Raw genomic sequence first — 18823 nt, forward strand, 5'->3', positions numbered from 1 at the left:
CACACACACACACACACACACACACACACCAAATAAATCTGATTTTAAAAAAAAATTACGTGTGTGAGTATTTTGCCTGCTTGTATATCTGTGCAGTATTTGTGTGCCTGGTGCCTACACATAAGAGGACACTAAAACTCCTGGGACTGGAGTTGGATGGTTGTGAGCCATCTGAGGATGGACCTCAGTCACTTAAACCGTGCATGCTCCAACTTCTCATGCATCCCACAACTTCTACTCACAGCCACCTCTGCCTCAACAAACACTAGCCTGGAGTCACCGTCCTCCCCAAACCCAAACCCCGGCAGACATTCAGAACTACAGTCCCCAGCGTGCCCAAGAAATTGGCGCTGTGCTTTCTGGAACTTGTAGTCCAGGTAACGTGTTCTGCGGCCATTCGCCTGTACTAGGCTCGTTGGGAGTTGTGGCCCCCTGGGCACGAAGGCGCATGTGTATACGTCACCAGGGCGCCAGAGAAGTGACTGCTGGGAGTTCCGGAGACCCGGTGAGCGCGGGAACCCTGGCATGGAAGGGTGAGAGCTGCGAACGCCCACGCCAAACCTAACGGCCTGTGAGTACAGGACAGAGTGTGGGACGGACTGATTGAAGTATGGGACGACTGACGGAATGTAAGTCTGACAAACCAAAAGTGGGACTGGCCGACCGGTTGTAGGTACTCAACAGGTTGTGCTACATCTAATGCGTCGTGGCCTTGTATATCACGTCTAGTGACTGATGAAGCGACTGACAGAAATAGCTTTTCAATGGACTTTGAGATGGGTTTGTGACTGAGTTCAGCCATGAGTGAAAGAAATTCTGTGTCTGATTAAAATGCTGACTAATATGGTCTTCCTGCCTCTGCCTTCCAAGCACTGGAATTACTGGGTTTAAACCACCACGCCAAACATTTCAGCCGCTTTATTTACTTATTTTTATTTTATATGCGTTAGTGTTTTGCCTGCATGTATGTCTGGGAGGGTGTCAGATCTTGGAATTAGGACAGCTGTGAGCTGCTGTGTGGGTGCTGGGAATTGAACCTGGGTCCTCTGGAAGAACATCAATGCTCTTACCCGCCAAGCCATCCCTTCAGCCCCTTGAGCTGCTTTAATTCCACCATAAAACATATATATATTAATTGAGCCAAGCATGGTAGCTCATATTCTTTTCGAAGCCAGTCTCGTCTATGTATCAAGTTCCAGGCTAGCCTGAACTTCATAATAAACCCCTGTATCCTGGTTGGTTTGGTTTGGTTGTTTGTTTACAGCTTAATGAAAGCTAAGAGTTATCTGGGAAGAGGAACCTCAACTAAGAAAACGCCTCCAAGAGATGACTTGTAGGCAAGTCTATAAGGGCATTTTCTTTCTTTTTTTTTTTAAGATTTATTTATTTATTATAAGTACACTGTAGCTGTCTTCAGACACAGCAGAAGAGGGCATCAGATCTCATTACAGATGGTTGTAAGCCACCATGTGGTTGCTGGGATTTGAACTCAGGACCTCCGGAAGAGCAGTCAGTGCTCTTAACCACTGAGCCATCTCTCCAGCCCCCTATAAGGGCATTTTCTTGATTAATGATTGATTGACATGGGAGGACCCAGCCCAGGTGCCACCCCTGAGTAGGTGATCCTGGGTTATATAAGAAAACAGACTGAGCAAGCCTTGGGGAGCAAGCTTTCCACCATGACCTCTGCTTCAGTTTTCGCAGCCAGGTTCCCACCTTAATACCAAGACTTCCTTCAAAAATGGACTGTAATTTGTGAGGAAAATAGCCCCTTTTCTCCCCAAGTTGCTTTTGTCCAATGTTTTATCATAGCAAGAGGAGGTGCAAACCAGGACAGCCCTGTCTCAAGATACACACACACACACACACACACACACACACACATATACGAGTGTGTGTGTTTAATATATATCAATTTATATTAATATATATTATTTGCTGGTTTTATCTTGACTTAATTCTTTAAAATATTTCTTCTGGACTATTAGTTTGTACTTGGGATTTTACTGCAATATCAGAGATAATATGGACATTTCTGGTATATACTTGCGTGTTATGATGACTAAGGGAGGGTTTGCTGCTATGCTATAATAGGAGCAGAGTGGTGAAGTCCTGCACTATAGTACCAAACCTCTGAAGGAAGTGTCCCTTTCTATATGTTAGTAGCTTCCGTATCCAGAAATGGGGATTGATTCTGAAGCAAACTAATATTGAAGTCAGAAAGCAAGAGGATTGTGAGTTCTGTTTAAGGAGAGCTGGTCTTAAAGTGAAATGTAGTATTGAGCCAAAACACATGACCATTTTAAAGCTCTTTGTGTGTGCATGTGTGTGTGTATGTGTGTGTGTGTGTGTGTGTGTGTGTGTGTGTGTGTGTGTGTGTGTACAGAAAAGCTATGGCATGTGTTTCAAGGTTGGGATAATTTAAAGGAGTTGGTTCTGTCCTTTGACCATATGGTCTTAGGGGTTGAATTTAGGTTGTCGGGCTTGGCAGCAAGCACCTTTACTTGCCAAGCCATCTCACCAACCCATAAGGGCATTTTAGCTGACTGTCCGCACTAGGAATGCATGAAGTGAGTTCTCATCAGCCCCAAGCAGCATTTGTTGTTCACTGTTCTGCAGTTTGGAAAGGCTGAAAGTCATCCCCATAAAGAAAAGACTGGAGGACATCCGGTACATGAAGTCCAAGACCAGCTCTCCACCTACTGACAAAAAATAACCCTAGAAGCTAATTCATCCCCCTGCTCCGATCCCCCGGCTTTTAAAATAGAAACAGTAATATTGACTCATAGAGTATCATGTGTTAACAGACACAAGAGGCTAGGGTCACCTAGCACATAGTTAGTTCCCAGGGCTTGTCCTCATTTTCTCCTAATTCCTGTCCCACGTACTTGTTATTTTAGCAACCTGCCCATATCCTTCTAGTAAAAGCACTGAGCATGGGCCCCGGGTCTTCCATATCTTGGCATCCTAGCAGAGCTGGGTACCAAGAAGATACTCAATGAAGATTTATTAAGCAAAACTGGTATTTACGTATGTATAGACAATAAGGTAAACTGAAGACCTTTTATATGTTTAGTTCATCTCTCTGCCCCTTCCTTTTTGTGGAACAAGCAATGGCTTGCTAGGTAGCTCACACAGTCTTCAAATCCTGCTTCATCCTCCCGAGTGCTGGGATTGGAGTCATGTGTCAAAATGCCTGGACTGAAAAGCCCCTGACTCTCCCGCCTGCCCTCTTGCTCTTTGCCCTTGCTCCCTTACCTTCTTCTCTTACATAATCACTGCTCACCTGTCCTGCAGTGATATGCATCAGGCGTGCCTACGGCTAGAAGCTGCCTTCCTCTGAGGCGTATAGTACGCAAACTCTTAAGTACACACAAACGAACTGGTTACCTTCACATTGTGGTAACCTGAAAAGATGCAACCTAAAGAAGGGTTTACTGTGCCTTATGGTTTGAGGGTACAGGCTCTGCCCCAGTTACCTGGCAAGAGCTAGGTGTGCCTGACTCACTATAAAAGAGGCTGCTTGCCCCCTCCTGTCTCTCTTGATCTTGCTCTCTTCTCTTACTCCTGCCCTTATCCTCTTCCCCCTTTCCCCATTTCCCTCCCACCTCTCCATGTGCTCATGGCCCCTCTTTTCTCTCTCTCTCTTCTCTCTCTCCCTTCTCTCTTCTCACTTCTCTCTCTCTCCCTCCCTCCCTCTCTCTGCCTTTCAACTCCCCTCCCCATGCCCCTGAATGAACTCTATTCTATACTTAAAAAAAAAAAAACCCCACAGTGACACAGTGAGAGCAGATGGATAATAAATAGACAATCATGTAATTGTGCCATATGTCAAGTGGTGAAGAGCAATAAGAAATAAAGCAGAGTAGAGGGCAGAACCCCTGCAGAATTATCTTTTTGTATAGAGACCTGATTTAAGGAAGGGAAAGAATGTCCAGGATTTAAGGGAAAAAAACAGCATTATTGAGATCCACATGATCATAAAACCCACCATTCATTCATTCACTGTTGAAAAAGAAAAGTCTTGCTCTGTAGCACAGGATAGCCTTGAACTTTCAATCTTCCTGACCTAGCCTGCTGAGTTGTAAGATTATAGGTATGTGTCCCTATAGAAAGAACCACAACAGAAATTAGAAAATATTTTAAACTAACTGATAATGAAGTTCGGTATGATAGTACTTGCTTATAATCCCAGTACCAGAATTTCCGTAAGGCCATCATGGCCTATATAAAAGATCCTGACTCAAAATAAAATAAAAATGTAGATAGAACTTATCAAAATAGTGACAACTAGAGCTACTTAGAATAAAATGTATAGCTTTAAACACACGCACTTTATTTTAGACTTTTATATTTATTAATTATGTGTACATACACCACAGCATCAATCATTCTTCTCCTTCCACTCTGCAGGTCCTAGGTATGAAACATTTGTCCTAAGACTTGGTGGCAAGCCATGACAAGCCATCTTGCTGGCCCAAATACATTTGTAAAGAAGCAAGGTAGTCAGGTATGGTAGGACATGCATTGGGGACAAAGGGGGAGGACAATGAGCTGGAAGCCATGCTGGCTACATAGTAACACACCACACACACACACACACACAATCAGGTTGAAAGATAGGAAAATAGGAACTGTATAAATAACAGGAGACATGTCTCTGTGACCAGCTGTGAGTTTGCTTGCTTTTGCAGCTCACTCTCTTGCTAATACTTCTCTAGCTGGGAGACTTAGATAAGATCCTTTCTTTCCATCTGTCTTCACCTAAAATAGGAAAACAACATTGGGGGTCGGGGGTACAACTTGTCCCTTGTCCTTTGCAGTTTGGTTTGGTTTGGTTTGGTTTTTGGTTTTTGGTTTTTTTTTTTGGTTCTTTTTTTTTTTTTTTTTTCCGGAGCTGGGGACCGAACCCAGGGCCTTGCGCTTCCTAGGCAAGCGCTCTACCACTGAGCTAAATCCCCAACCCCTGGTTTTTGGTTTTTAAGACAGGATTTCTGTGTATGGCCCAGGCTGTCCTGAAACTCACTCTGTAAACTAGGCTGGTATTAGGTATTGGACTCAGAGATACACCTGCTTCTGCCTCCCCCACCACCATCCTGCTGTCCCTTGAGAGTGTGTGTGTGTGTGTGTGTGTGTGTGTGTGTGTGTGTGTGTGTGTGCATACACGTACATGTATGTACTGGTGTACTCATCCGTGCAAGGCCTCCATCCCCAGTGAGGTCATGCTTACTTAGCAAGCACTTCACCAGACTGAGCCATCTCCTTAGCCCTGTTGCAGTCACTTTATTCGTTTTTAAGTTCTGTGTCAGTGTTCTGGGTGTGTTCTGGGACAATTGATCAAAGAGAGAGACCTTGCAGGATGAATTTTAGGCTTCCAGCTTTCTAGAACCTCTTTTTACTGTTCCTAAATGGCACTTTTGTCAGTTCCACATACCAAAACTTATCTGATCTAGGACTTGTCTTGAAAGAACCATCACCTTAAGCAATTTTCAGCCATATTAGACTTGAGGAAAACCAGGTTTGGTTTGCCAGGCATGTCTCAAGTTATGCGAAGGCTCTGAGAGTCCTTTGCCAACTCCATAAGTCTCAGATAGCAATCACTGACAAAAGGCTACTTCAAAGTTTAGGTACATTCCATATTCATGCTAGATACAACACAACAGTCCCGCTAAAATTCTGCTACAATTCTGTTTTTACATGTACGATTATTTTACCTATATGTGTGTCTGTATGCCATATGTATGCCTGGTGCTTGTGGAAACCAGAAATGGGTGACCTGACACTGGAATTACAGACACTTGCAAGCCCCTATGTGGGTGCTGAGAATGAAACCCAAGTCCTCTGGAAGAGAATCCAATCTTCTTTACTTTTTTTTTTTTTTTTTAAAGTCAGGCCTCCCCTTTTAACTTTATTCAATTTGTTCTTTGATAATTCCGCCCATAGATGCCATGCATTCTGACTACTATAATACACATACCCCAGTCTTCCTCCCACCTCAGTTATCACCCCCATCCTCCTTACAAATTTTCCTACACTCATGTTTTTAAGCCCACTGAATTTAATCAGGATCATCTGTGACCATGGATTTGAAACTTTCTGCTGGAGCTTAGTGGGTTCCCCTCTGTTGTATATTATGAATGCATGGAACCACTAAGTATCCTCCTTAACTCTGAGTGGGCACTGTCATGGTCATTATACTCATCTTTTTCTAGTGTGACAATGATGTTTTGGTGGCAAGCACCTTTACCAGGTAATCCATCTCACTGGCCCAAATATATATGTTTAAAAAGAAGCAAGGTATCGTATCAGGCATAGTAGTACACGCACAGGATGAGACAGGATGGTGATGAACTGGAAGCTAGTCTGGCTATCTCAAGCCTGCACCTCCCCTCCCTTTTTTCAGATGGTGATGAAGCTCTAACATTTCTTCAGACCCAATTCTGAGACTTGAGTCATCCCTGTGACTCACTGAATTCTTCTGCCCAATGGCCATCCCCAAGAGCTCTCTGAGCCCAGTACTCTGGGAACAGGATAGCTTCCTGCAGGTGAAGGTGAAAGAGGAAGAAGCTAGCGACTCTCAGAGCCAGGAATCCAGCCCTAGCTTTACTGCCCACCCTGAGGCTGCACGCTTGCGCTTCAGGCACTTCCGGTATGAGGAGGCATCCAGCCCCCATCAGGCGCTAGCCCAACTGCGAGAGCTATGCTGCCAGTGGCTGAGGCCAGAGTCGTCCTCCAAAGAACAGATGCTGGAGTTGCTGGTGCTGGAACAGTTCCTGGGTGCGCTGCCCCCTGAGATCCAGGCCTGGGTGGGTGCTCAGTGCCCAAAGAGTGGAAAGGAGGCCGCCGTTCTGGTGGAGGATATGACTCAACTGCTGGACAGGAGAGGTAAGAAGGAGCAGCAGGCAGGTGGTCACTGATAGCTCTGGCACAGCCTGGCTGCAATGTTAAGCTCTAGTTCGGGATTGCTTGGGTACTCATTCTCGATGTTTGTACCTTAGCCATGGTTACAAATGACCAAATCCCAAGCCATTAAGGGTAAGGAGCTTACCAGCAGTAACCAGAAGATACATAACAACACTGAAGGAGTGAGCACTTGACACTGAGCTGGCTTGCTCTTACCCTCTCTCACATTCTATATCTCCATTAGGTCTACATTAATTTTATCTTATTTGTTTTTTAAAAGACAAGGTCTCTTGTACCCAGGCTTACCTCAAATTTGCTACATGGCTGAAAATGACCTTGAACTCCTGATCCTTCTGCCTCCACCTCACAAATGCTGAGGTTACAGGGATGTAGTACTACCATACCCAGCTTTAGGTGCCATGGGGGTCAAACCCAGAGCTTCCATGAGTGTAAGTAAGCACTCTGCCTGCTGAGTTACATCCCTAGCTTATTAGCATCTCCCTGAGGTGAGCAAAGGTAGCCCATCAGTCCCTGACTTGTCTCTTACCTAAGTGGATGGGGAAATAGCAAGCAGTGTCTAATGTGAGCCTCACCAAACCAGTCAGATATTCTGTTTGCCTTTGACCAGCAAATCCCAAGAACTAATAGTAAGCCTGAGGCACTTCCCTCAAGGAAGTGTAAGCTACTGACCCAGATGAAGTGACTGGATCCCTTGAGAGGGTGGGGAAAAGAAATAAGTATCTCTGTGTACTCTCTTGAGGCCTTTCCTATGCTAGCTTATAGGATCTGGGGGGCAGGAGTGGTTAGGTGCCCTGAGCTAGAATGGTCATTTACCATTCAAGGAGACCCACACATATATCCCAGCCCAAAGAAGTTTGGTAGGATGCAAAGACCCAAGCACTGTATGATCTAGACCAGAAACTTCCAGAGCAAGTACCAATCTGGATGCAAACTAACTGATCAAGTACAAATGCCTCAGCATATCTACTAATTCTGTGATTTGTTTGTTTGTTTATTAAGGAGGGGTCTTACTATGTAGCTCTTGGTTTAGAACTACCGTGTAGTACTATGGCTTGAAACAAGTTATGTAGACAAGGCTGGCCTTGAACTCAGATTCTCTTGCCTCCATCTCTCAAGTGCTGGGACTAAAGCTGCTTGACAGTTCCTAGCTGATCCTGTGATCTCATACCAGGAGCTCAGCACCTCAGTTTCCTCATTTACTGAGTACCTCCTGGAATGGAAATGAAGTAGTGGAAGTTACACACTGCACTTGGAATGTAGCACATAACAAAACCCTGATGTGAGCCAGCGGCCCTGGCAGGCGGGCAGCACACAAACTGAGGTCCAGATGATGGCAATGTTATTCAAGGATTGGCCACTTGGTAGCTCAAAGTCTGGGGTAGAGCACTGTTTCTGAGTCCACTCAGCCCAGCTATACACTAAAACAACTATTGCATCCTTCTCTGACCCATCCCTGGGATTCATCTGTAAATGCTGTCAAACGTAGTATCATCCGATACCCTTTGCACCTATGAAGGGCTGGTCGGTGCAGGTAGGTGTGCCTTTCCCTCCTGTTACTCGGAGTTTCAGAAGCAGATCACTCACTCTCCACAGCAGCAGGTGTCTAAATTCTGCTGCGAGAAATGACAGTCACAGGTACCTGAACTGATTCTCATTTGGTCACTATTCCCAAAAACAGCTGCTGAGGGATGGAGCCTAGACTCACAGTGGTCTGCCCAAGACTGCAGGGAGGAGATGCACAGGTACCTGACAAGGACCAGCTCCCTTCACTCTTGTTTTGTTCTGATATTGTCCACATGAAAGCTTTCCTTTTGACATTTTAACCAAATCAGAAGCCTTAGCAAAATGGATGGCTTGGTTGAGGGTGGAAAAATCAGAACCATGAGGCAGTTTATTAGGGTTGTAGAAGAGGACAAACCTGAATCCCTTTTCTTTTCTTTCTTTCTTTCTTTTTCTTTATTAACTTGGGTATTTCTTATTTACATTTCAATTGTTATTCCCTTTCCCGGTTTCCGGGCCAACATCCCCCTAACCCCATCCCCTCTATATGGGTGTTCCCCTCCCTGTCCTCCCCCCATTACTGCCCTCCCCCCAACAATCACCTGAATCCCTTTTCTTACCCAAGACTCCAAAGGGGAAACCTCCCTTAGCAAAGGAGGCCTTGTGAGAAGAGTAATCCATATCTCCCCTTTCAGAGTAGGTGAGCTGGGACTCAAGCAGATGAAGGAGCTTATGTGGTGATCTGTGGTGAAAAAATAACAGTGTGCTGCTTTTTGAATGATTCCAGGATGGGAGCCAGGAATGGACCGTGAAGAGGCAAGTTGCAAACAGAGCAATACAGATGAATTGGAGCCACCAGAAATGGCCACTGAAACCATCATGGGAAGTGTTTCCCCAGAGTCTACCCTTGCCCAGACTTGTAAACCTGAGAACAGCTCAGAGAGCCAGCCAGAGCTCCTAGGAGCACTCTGGGTGAAGTCTACTGCCCAAGAGGTGGATTTAAAAAAAGCTCTGGAGCCTCGCATGGATGCCCCCAATGACCAGCCTGACCATGAGTCTGATGCCTCAGGAAACGATTGCAGTATGTTGCCCAAATTCCCTTCTGAAGACAAGACTTCTTCAGAGGAGAAATGTGGCCCGTTACTTGATAATGAGACAGTGCCTCTAGACACATGTTCAGAGAAGAAGTCCTCCAAGGATAGTGAATGTATGAGAACACTCCAGAACACGTCAGCCCAAGAGACCCACCAGAAGAACCACTCTCAGAAGACACCCTATACCTGTATTGAATGTGGGAAGGTATTCAGTCGGAGCACCCACCTTGTCCAACACCAGGTTGTTCACACAGGAGCAAAGCCCCATGCATGTAAAGAGTGTGGTAAAGCCTTCAGTCGAGTTGCCCACCTGACCCAGCACCAGAGGATTCATACTGGGGAGAAACCTTATAAATGTGAAGAATGTGGAAAAACCTTCAGCCGCAGCACCCACCTCACGCAGCATCAGCGGGTACACACAGGCGAGCGGCCCTACGAGTGTGATACATGCGGCAAAGCCTTTAGCCAGAGCACCCACCTGACACAGCACCAGCGTATCCACACTGGAGAGAAGCCCTACAGGTGTGAAGTGTGTGGGAAAGCCTTCAGTGACTGTTCAGCTCTGGTCCGGCACCTGAGAGTCCACTCCGGAGAGAAGCCTTATCGGTGTAAGGACTGCCCCAAGGCCTTCGCACAAAGCTCCTCCCTCATTGAGCACCAGCGCACTCACACGGGTGAAAAGCCTTATAAATGCAGTGACTGTGGGAAAGCTTTTAGCCGCAGCTCAGCTCTCATGATGCACCTAAAGCTCCACATCACCGTGTCTCGAAGCACCCCTTAGAGTACAGCACAGCCCCCTGAGAGGTTTGACATCTAAGAAACCCTGAATTCCACAAGAGCCAAAACCACCATGGGCTGACAGTTGTGCTACCTAGTGTCTAAGGACAGAGTGGGGCTATCTGGGAACACCTCTACATTTGAGGTCCCAGGGGAAGTCCCCTAATGAACACAGATTCAGACCAATTGGTGAAGCTTCCTACTGCCCTCCATATCCCACTCAGGCTGGTCCCAGAGAGAAGATACTAGTGAACTAATGATCTGCATTGTTTCTTGGAACCAGATCAAGTAAAGCCAGGTGTCTTTCCAGGCTCAGATGGCCCAAGATCCTCTAGGCAGGAAGACCCAAGCTTCAGGTTCTCACATGGCTACTGTTCTTGCCAGTTCATTTGATGGTCAGCCTAGAATGGCCCACTCTGTGCCTTCATACCTGCTTCCCCACTGTATTACTTTATGACTGACTCCAAGACAGACTTGTGAGGGTACCTCTCCAGGCCATCCCTCTCATGTTCTCCCTGCTTTAATCCATAGTGATGCTTAACACTTGCCCAGCATCTGTCTTTTCCTCCTACGTCTCCCTTCCACATCTCACAGGCTCCAGCCCTGTGGATTCACCTCAGGCTCATCTCTAACCTAGCCACTCCTCCAGCATCATCTCCTGTGACCTTACCCTGCCTCCCATTGGATTTTTATCAGGGTTCTCCTTTCTCACCTCTTTATTCCTGGTCCATCTCTTTTTGCTACCCAGATCACAGTGAGTCATTCCATGACATAATATGTTGTCAGTGAGTCACCTCTTCAACAAACAAGCATGCCGGGATACGTGTCACTTTGACCCAAGCAATTACTCTAGTTATCCTCAAATGTGTGTATAAATGTTGTCATATGTCTTTGAGCACAGTGTGTGAAAGTGATTTCAAAGTACTGGTCTGCCTATTGGGCAAACTACTCCTTGTCTGTTGTCTTCTGTTTGCTCTAGTCCTGGCCTCCTCTTGCCTCTTCCACTCCTTGTAGCCTCACCTCCCACATGCCGGCCATACTTTCTCCCACCTGTGTGCCTTTCTATCTGCCCCTGGAATCCTGAGGCCTTTCCTCTTTGATGTCTCAGACACCATTGAAAAGCTTCCCCAAACACTTTGACCTGACCTTATCTTGCCTGAGACTCTCTTGCTGCTAGGGTACCCCATTATTAATGTCTTAAACCTCTTACTATGTTATTGTGCTTGCACTTCTTACACAATGCATAGGCCAGCGCTCCCAAAGTATTTTATACTGTGGACATGGAGCATAAGATGCAGCAAAACCCCTTCCCGATGTCTCTAGGATGTGTATAATCAATACCTTCCTTGGGTAGTCACTGTCCTCCACCCCATGTTTTCTTCATAAAGACATTTATGGAAGAGCCCCTGTGCCCATATAAGTCCATCTGTAATGGTCAAAATAAAACATGGCTTTACTGAGCCTTCCTTGCCTCCAGTCCTAAAGTCCTGGGTACCATAGACTTAAGGGACTCTGCCAATCCTAAAATCATAACCTGTTTACTTTGCCTGCCTTCCTTTCCCTCAGAAAGATAATCCCCTGGCTCCTGTACCTCCTGACTAATATGGGTGATTTCACAAGGTTCTCAGTCATGGATCTACATAAGCTACTGTATCTACATCCATTAGCATAATACATTGTTTTCCTGAACCTCCCATGTCTCCTCTTGTGTCCTCACCTTATTGACTATCACATATGAAAACACAGACCCCACCCCCAGGAGAACTGCAAACTGGAGTATTCCAATAGAAAGTACTAAAAGTCCTACCACATGAACAGGGACTGAATACAGGTCTGGGCTCCCCCAACATCTGTATTTACTTCTGTGTTGCCAGTGGAGGGTCTCTGATCTCTGACAGCAGTGAAGCCTTTAGTTCCAAGGCTCTCAGACCCAGGACTAAGCTGTAACACAGGCTGCATTGGAGGGTTGAGAAACCTCAATACCTAAGGTTGTCTGTACCATACAATGCCAACTGCCACTAAGGCCTAAGGAATCCAGACATTTAGACCTACAGAAGCTCTTAACATTTTGAGGTCAAAGCAGGAAAGACCCAACTTTTCACAAAGTATAACACTAGAGGGCGCCTTCTGCTGCAGTTCTTACAGGTCTTGAAAGTAGCAGCAGGCAAGCACCATGGGAAACATACCAACCACAACACAAACGGGGTTTATTAGCCTATCCTTGAGTCAGTCTAGGTAGAGCGGAAGTACCGCAATAGGCTGGTGGTTAACACAAAAGTGCCTAGCCCAAGGCTACCCTACCTCTCTGGTCACAGGTCTTCACCCCAACTGACAGTTTCCAAGCTCAAGCCTAGGCTGGCTATGTAGGACCAGGATATAACAGTCCTTTTTGTGCAGGCGCGAGTCCCTTCTGCACAAAAGGTGTGTGTCTCTTCATGGTCACTTCGTGAACACTTCTAGCTACAGTGTCAGACGCTACCCTTACAGGGAAAAGCAGGCAAGAAACATTTAGGGAAGAAAACAATCTGAAGGACGTGTTCCTGAGACCAGCTCTAGAACTTGCAGAGAGGGAGGTAATGGGTTTCTCCAGCCTGTTTGAGGTGAGGACATTCTGAAGCAGACAGAAAATGCCTTAAGCCAACTGGGAAGGGAAACAAGTGCAAAGGCCAGGTGGAGGTACACAATAGGGAAGTGGGGTTAAAAGGGGCGTCCCGGCGTAGGCCACCAAGAAGTGTGCTCGGCTCTAAGAAACTACCATAACTGGTAATAGGCTGAGCTCCGTTCAATCTCCCAGCCACTATAAGGGTCCAGGAAGCCAGTCAGATCTGCACGGAATTGGACAGCCAGAGTGAAAACGCAGAGCAGAACTGCAGCGAACGGCCCGAAACCGGATGTGTGCTGTTTCGCGTCTCCTTCCCAATCACACGCTTGGGGAGGGAGTAGCAGCTCCATTAAGGGCCAGAAGGTCTCTATCTTAAAGACCAGAGTTGCTGGGCCAAACAAAATGTCACATACTCATCGGCGGCTGCCAGCTCGGAACCAGAAGCGGACACCCTTTTCTCCCGTTACTTAGGTGTTGGGACCGGACCTGAGCGGGGCAGGGAGGCAGCGCAAGGCCTCGTGGGAAATGTAGTTCTATTGCAGTCCTCGGGTAAATTGATTTGGGGCGGAGGAACTGTATGTTATGGCAACAGAGTCAGAAGTGCCTCCCCAGTGGGCTATTAACTTAGGTTAGCAAAAAGATGATGACCGCTTGAAGGGCCTACCAATCTCTCACCAGGCTCAGGTAAACGTTGAAAGACTATTGAAAAGCACTAAAATGTCCCAGTGAATAGACCATCCTCCAGGCTAGTGAAATACCTTCTCTAGAAGTGAAGTTGACCACTGAGTATCAACGTTCCCTCGGTAACTCTATGTGCATCCTGCGAAAAGAAGAACTAAAGCCCCCAATATGGTATGAAACCTATTCTCCTGGTCTTGGATAAAATGGCCTGGTCAAACCAACTGCCTTTTGTTGATTTTCATAACACCCTTCCCCCTCCCAATCTATCCTGTAATTTCTACCTTCATCCGATTTTGTTATTTTGAAACAAGATCTCATATAGCCTAGGCTGGTCAAGAATCTTAAGAGGTGGGCCTGAAGAAGTGACTCAATGGTTAAAAGCACGGGCAGCTTTTCCAGAGGTCATGGGTTTGGTTTGTAAAACCCACATGGTGGATCACAACCATCCATAACTTCAGTTCCAGGGATCCATTACCGACCTCTGACCTCTATGGGCACCAAGAAGGCACATGGTATACATACATGCAGGCAAAATACACACCCACATAAAATAAAAAATACCACACCAACACACACACACACACACACACACACACACACACACACACACACACAAGAATTTTGAAAGCTATAAGACAAAAGACAGACTTTCAGGAGAAACTGAAGTGCAGAAGACACCACCCTGCATCTTCTGTATTCATTTCCCCAGTAACACACACTGTCTTCATCTTAGTAAAGCACTCATTTTAGGATTCTGGCTTCTCTGCTGCAAGAAAACATGTATTGTTTTTTATCACTGTTATACTTTGTCACACTGGCAAACAGGAAACTGCTCATGGGGCATTTGGGAGAGGAGCTTTGTCTTCTCTCCCCTCCCACTCCATCCCACCCCCACTAGATAAATAGAGTGACCCTCTTCATCTTATGCTATCCTCAAACTCACCATCCTCCTGCCACAGCCTCCTAAGCCCTGTGACTAGGTATGCATCACCATGGCAGGCTCCAGTTGTTCATTTATGGGTTGGTTGTTCTATTTTATAGTTTACGTTTATTTAATTAGTGGAAGTGGGGGGCATGCATGCTAATATGTCCTAGACCCCTAGAGCATCTGTGGAGGTAGGAGACAACTTGTGGGAGTTGATCCTTCCACCATATGAGTTCACACTACCAAACTCAGGCCATCATGCTGAGTACTAAGTACCTTTACCTGCTAAGCCAACTTGCAAATAACCCTCTGGAGCAAGAAAGGCCACAAGCCTAGTTGTCCTGGTATTTATGTTTGTGACTCCACCATTTAATGCTGGTCTTACATTTTTAATATTGCCTGTTCCCATTTTCCTAAGTAAAAGCAAATAAATTTATGTAAATCTATGGTTCTCAATCTGGGGACAGTTCTGTCTTCTAGGGTACAGTTGGTCATGTCTAATGATATTCAAGGCTGTGGTGGGACAAGAAACACTACTAGTATTTTCCAGAGATACTGCTAAGCATCCTGAAATGCACAGGATTGGCCTTGCCATAAATGCAATATGCTGAGTTAGAAAACCCAGTTAGGAGCTGGGGTCCAGGTTACTTGGTAGAATGCTTGCCTAGCATGCGCAAAGCCCTAGATCCCATGCTTGGGAGAAGGAGGCAGAATAATCAGAAATTCAAGGTTAGCCTCAGCTTCACAGGGAATTTGAGACCAGACTGGACTTCATAGGTTTGTCTCAATAAACCAAAATATAAATTGATAAGTTATTTCTGTGGGTGAAATGAGGCAATTTATGCAGAATTTTAAAATATAAAGGCAGGTTTATTGGGGGCAGCTTTCTGGTGGGTTCACCAGTCCCAAGGAATGAGGCCAGGGAAGTCACCACACAGATAGGGAGACAAGGGAGAGGGTGCCAAAATGTCTGGATTATAGTGAAGAGTCTCTTGGGGAGAGGAAGCCTAACCCCTGGGTTGGAGAGTTCAGGTTAGAGGGTGGGGTGTGCCAGTCATGCTCTATAACAGGTAGGGACGGAGGGAGACTAGAACCTGGAGGCCAGGTCCTCTTTGGTATATTAGTAAGCATCTCAGCTGCTTTTCCCAGGTCTGAAACTCAACATAAATAAATATGGGGTAGGGTTTATGTATGTTCTTAAGATCCTATTTACTATGCATAGTGTTCTGCCTGCATGTGTGCCTGCAGGCCAGAAGAGGGCACCACTTATCATTATAGATGTTTGTGAGCCACACGTGTGATGCTGGTAATTGAAATTTGGACCTCTGGAAAAGTAGCCAGTGCTCTTAACCTCTGAACCATCTCTCCAGTCCCTTGACTGTTCTTCTAAGTGAACTCAAATAGCCCTAACAGGCCAGCAAGATAATTGTTTAAAAATGTTTGCTGCTCCGTTGAAGGAATCAGAGAAAGAACTGGAAGAGCTTGAAGGGGCTCGAGACCCCATATGTACAACAATACCAAGCAACCAGAGCTTCCAGGGACTAAGCCACTACCTAAGGACTATACATGGACTGACCTTGGACTCTGACCTCATAGGTAGCAATGAATATCCTAGTAAGAGCACCAGTGGGGGGCTGGGGATTTAGCTCAGTGGTAGAGCGCTTACCTAGGAAGCGCAAGGCCCTGGGTTCGGTCCCCAGCTCCAAAAAAAAAGAACCAAAAAAAAAAAAAAAAAAAAAGAGCACCAGTGGAAGGGGAAGCCCTGGGTCCTGCTAAGACTGAACCCCCAGTGAGGGCGGCAATGGGGGGAGGGTGGGGAGGGGAACACCCATAAGGAAGGGGAGGGGGGAGGGGAATGTTTGCCCAGAAACCGGGAAAGGGAATAACACTCGAAATGTATATAAGAAATACTCAAGTTAATTAAAAAAAAAAAAAGAAATATATCTAATAAAAATTTTTAAAAAAATGTTTGCTGCTGAACCTGACAACTTAAGTTATTAACCCAAACCTACATAATGGAAGAAGAGAACTCAACTCCCCACTAAGCAGCCCTCTGACCTCCACGCATGCCTTCCAATAAGCAAATAAATAAATATAATTTTTTAAAGATGTATTTATTATATATACAGTGGTCTACTTACATGTATGCCTGCATACCAGAAGAGAGCACTGGATCCCATTACAGATGTTTGTGAGCCACCATGTGGTTGCTGGGAATTGAACTCAGGACCTCTGGGAGAGCAGACTGTGCTCTTATCCTCTGAGCCGTCTCTCCAACCCATATAATTTTTTTTAAAGATTTATTTATTTATTATTTATATGAATACACTGTCACTGTCTACAGACGTACCAGAAGAGGGCATCAGATCTCATTACAGATGGTTGTGAGCCACCATGTGGTTGCTGGGAATTGAACTTGTGACCTCTGGAAGAGCAGTCAGTGCTCTTAACCGCTGAGCCATCTCTCCAGCCCCCATATAATTTTTAAAACAGAAAAAAAGTGCATTTTAAAATTGTACTAACAAAACAGATCTTGACAATTTACTAATATAATGTACATTACAGTCATTCTTGTCTACATATTGAGCTGAAAGCCAGGCTGGGCCCCGAGACTCTGTTTAATGAGAACATCAACAACAAGAGTTGGGTCACTTGCCAGCAGTTGCAGTTAGTTGAAACATACATATGTACATTCGGTATATGCCTTCAGTGTATATAGCCATCATCCTGTGGGGCTGTGGCAGTGGCTCTGTGGTAGTGTTTACCTAGCATGTCAAAGGCTCAGGACCCAAAGGAAATTAAAAACAAACAACAAAAGACACCAGGCATGATCCTGGAGGAACAACTACTCTTCCTGGGCTCCTGGATCCAATTAGGAAAGCAATGCTCCAACAAAATGAATACTCAGATGACTGAGATAATCAAGTATGCTTCCAAAATGGAGGTTCTGAATCAGCCACAGGGGCTTGCTATGAAACAGAATAAATCTCCCACACCAGTCTGATAAAGAACACCCCATCCGGGCTGGAGAGATGGCTCAGCGGTTAAGAGCACTGACTGCTCTTCCAGAGGTCCTGAGTTCAATTCCCAGCAACCACATGGTGGCCCACAACTATCTGTAATGAGATTTGATGCCCTCTTCTGGTGTGTCTGAAGACAGTGACAGTGTACTTACATATAATAAATAAATCTTAAAAAAAAAAAAAAACCCAATCCTTTTAAAGCTGGGGCAGAGTGGGCTGAGAGAGAGAGGAAACCAGAGCAGCAGGGTCTTGCAGTCAAATTCTGAAACCCCTGGACTTGGGTGCTCATGGCTCCTGCAGGCTTCTAGTAATGATGGTGATAAAGATGGAACTCAAGGTCTTGTGCATACTAGTGCTCTCACTGGTAGATTCTAAGCAGCACTGAGATTTATCCTCAGCCAATTCTGTTCTTCACCCCAATGTTCCAGCTGAGGGAGGGACTCCATCTCATTTGTCATTAGCTCCCCAGCAACATACATTCCTCCAGTCCTTCCCCAATTCCACTGAGCCACCCTGACAACACATGGTCCTAATTTACAGTTCAGTCAAGTGATGTGCCTTGAAGGGGCTTAAAAGCAAGGTTCTCAGTCACTGCACCTGTCTCTTTGTTGTGTGAACTGTTTCTAGGGAGAGGTAGGAAACACCAACTCATTTCAGATAGGGCCCCAACAATAAAAACAAAAGGATTCCACGAAAGTAGAAAGCTTGATGAAGCCATGAGTTTAATTCGAGCATCAGCAAATTATGGGTAGCTACCTTGCTGAAGCTACTCTCTCTCTCTCTCTCTCTCTCTCTCTCTCTCTCTCTCTCTCTCTCTCTCTCTCTCTCTCTCTCTCTCTCTCTCTTACCAAGCAACCTATTAACTGTCCATAAATCCTCGGGGCAAGAGTGGCCTCTTAAAGTCCCTCTCCTTTCCTTGGCAGAAAGGGTCTCCTGGTAATCATAGTTGCTTGCAGTTTGATAGCAATAGCCGTGTCCTGCCCAGAGGACAGAATTCCATAAATCTCTGCTTTGAAGTCCTTTCCCTGTAACAAGTATGCCTCCCACACGTGGGAGGCCAGTCTTGGTTGGGTATGCTGTGTGGTTACAGCAGCAATAAAAGGCCCAGAGCATTGGGAATGGTCAGCTTGTCTGCCATGGAATCTACAGAGAGACAAAATTGTCCTGCAGGAGCTGAGGTAGCAACAGAGGTGCCTATTATTGGTTCATTCTGTTTTTAATTTTTTTATTACATTCACTAATCTCATGTGTGGGTGTGGGCGTGTCCTAAGCCATCTCACTAACCCCATTTTGCTTA

The 18823-nt window shown here is 45.7% G+C and overlaps 1 protein-coding gene across 4 annotated transcripts; it reads left to right on the forward strand.

Moving 5' to 3' along the window:
• The first annotated feature begins 437 nt into the window (after positions 1-437).
• Zscan22 (zinc finger and SCAN domain containing 22) lies at positions 438-11984 on the forward strand. 4 transcript variants are annotated; one of them, NM_001408804.1, is given in 3 exon segments: positions 438-629; positions 6404-6885; positions 9212-11984. In NM_001408804.1, coding segments are annotated over 2 exon segments (1488 nt in total). In that variant the 5' UTR covers positions 438-629; positions 6404-6485; the 3' UTR covers positions 10300-11984.
• Positions 11985-18823: the final 6839 nt, after the last annotated feature.

This window comes from Rattus norvegicus, chromosome 1 (genome assembly GCF_021556685.1).
Source record: "Rattus norvegicus strain SHRSP/BbbUtx chromosome 1, alternate assembly SHRSP_T2T, whole genome shotgun sequence".
In the NCBI taxonomy this organism is placed as follows: Eukaryota; Metazoa; Chordata; class Mammalia; order Rodentia; family Muridae; genus Rattus; species Rattus norvegicus.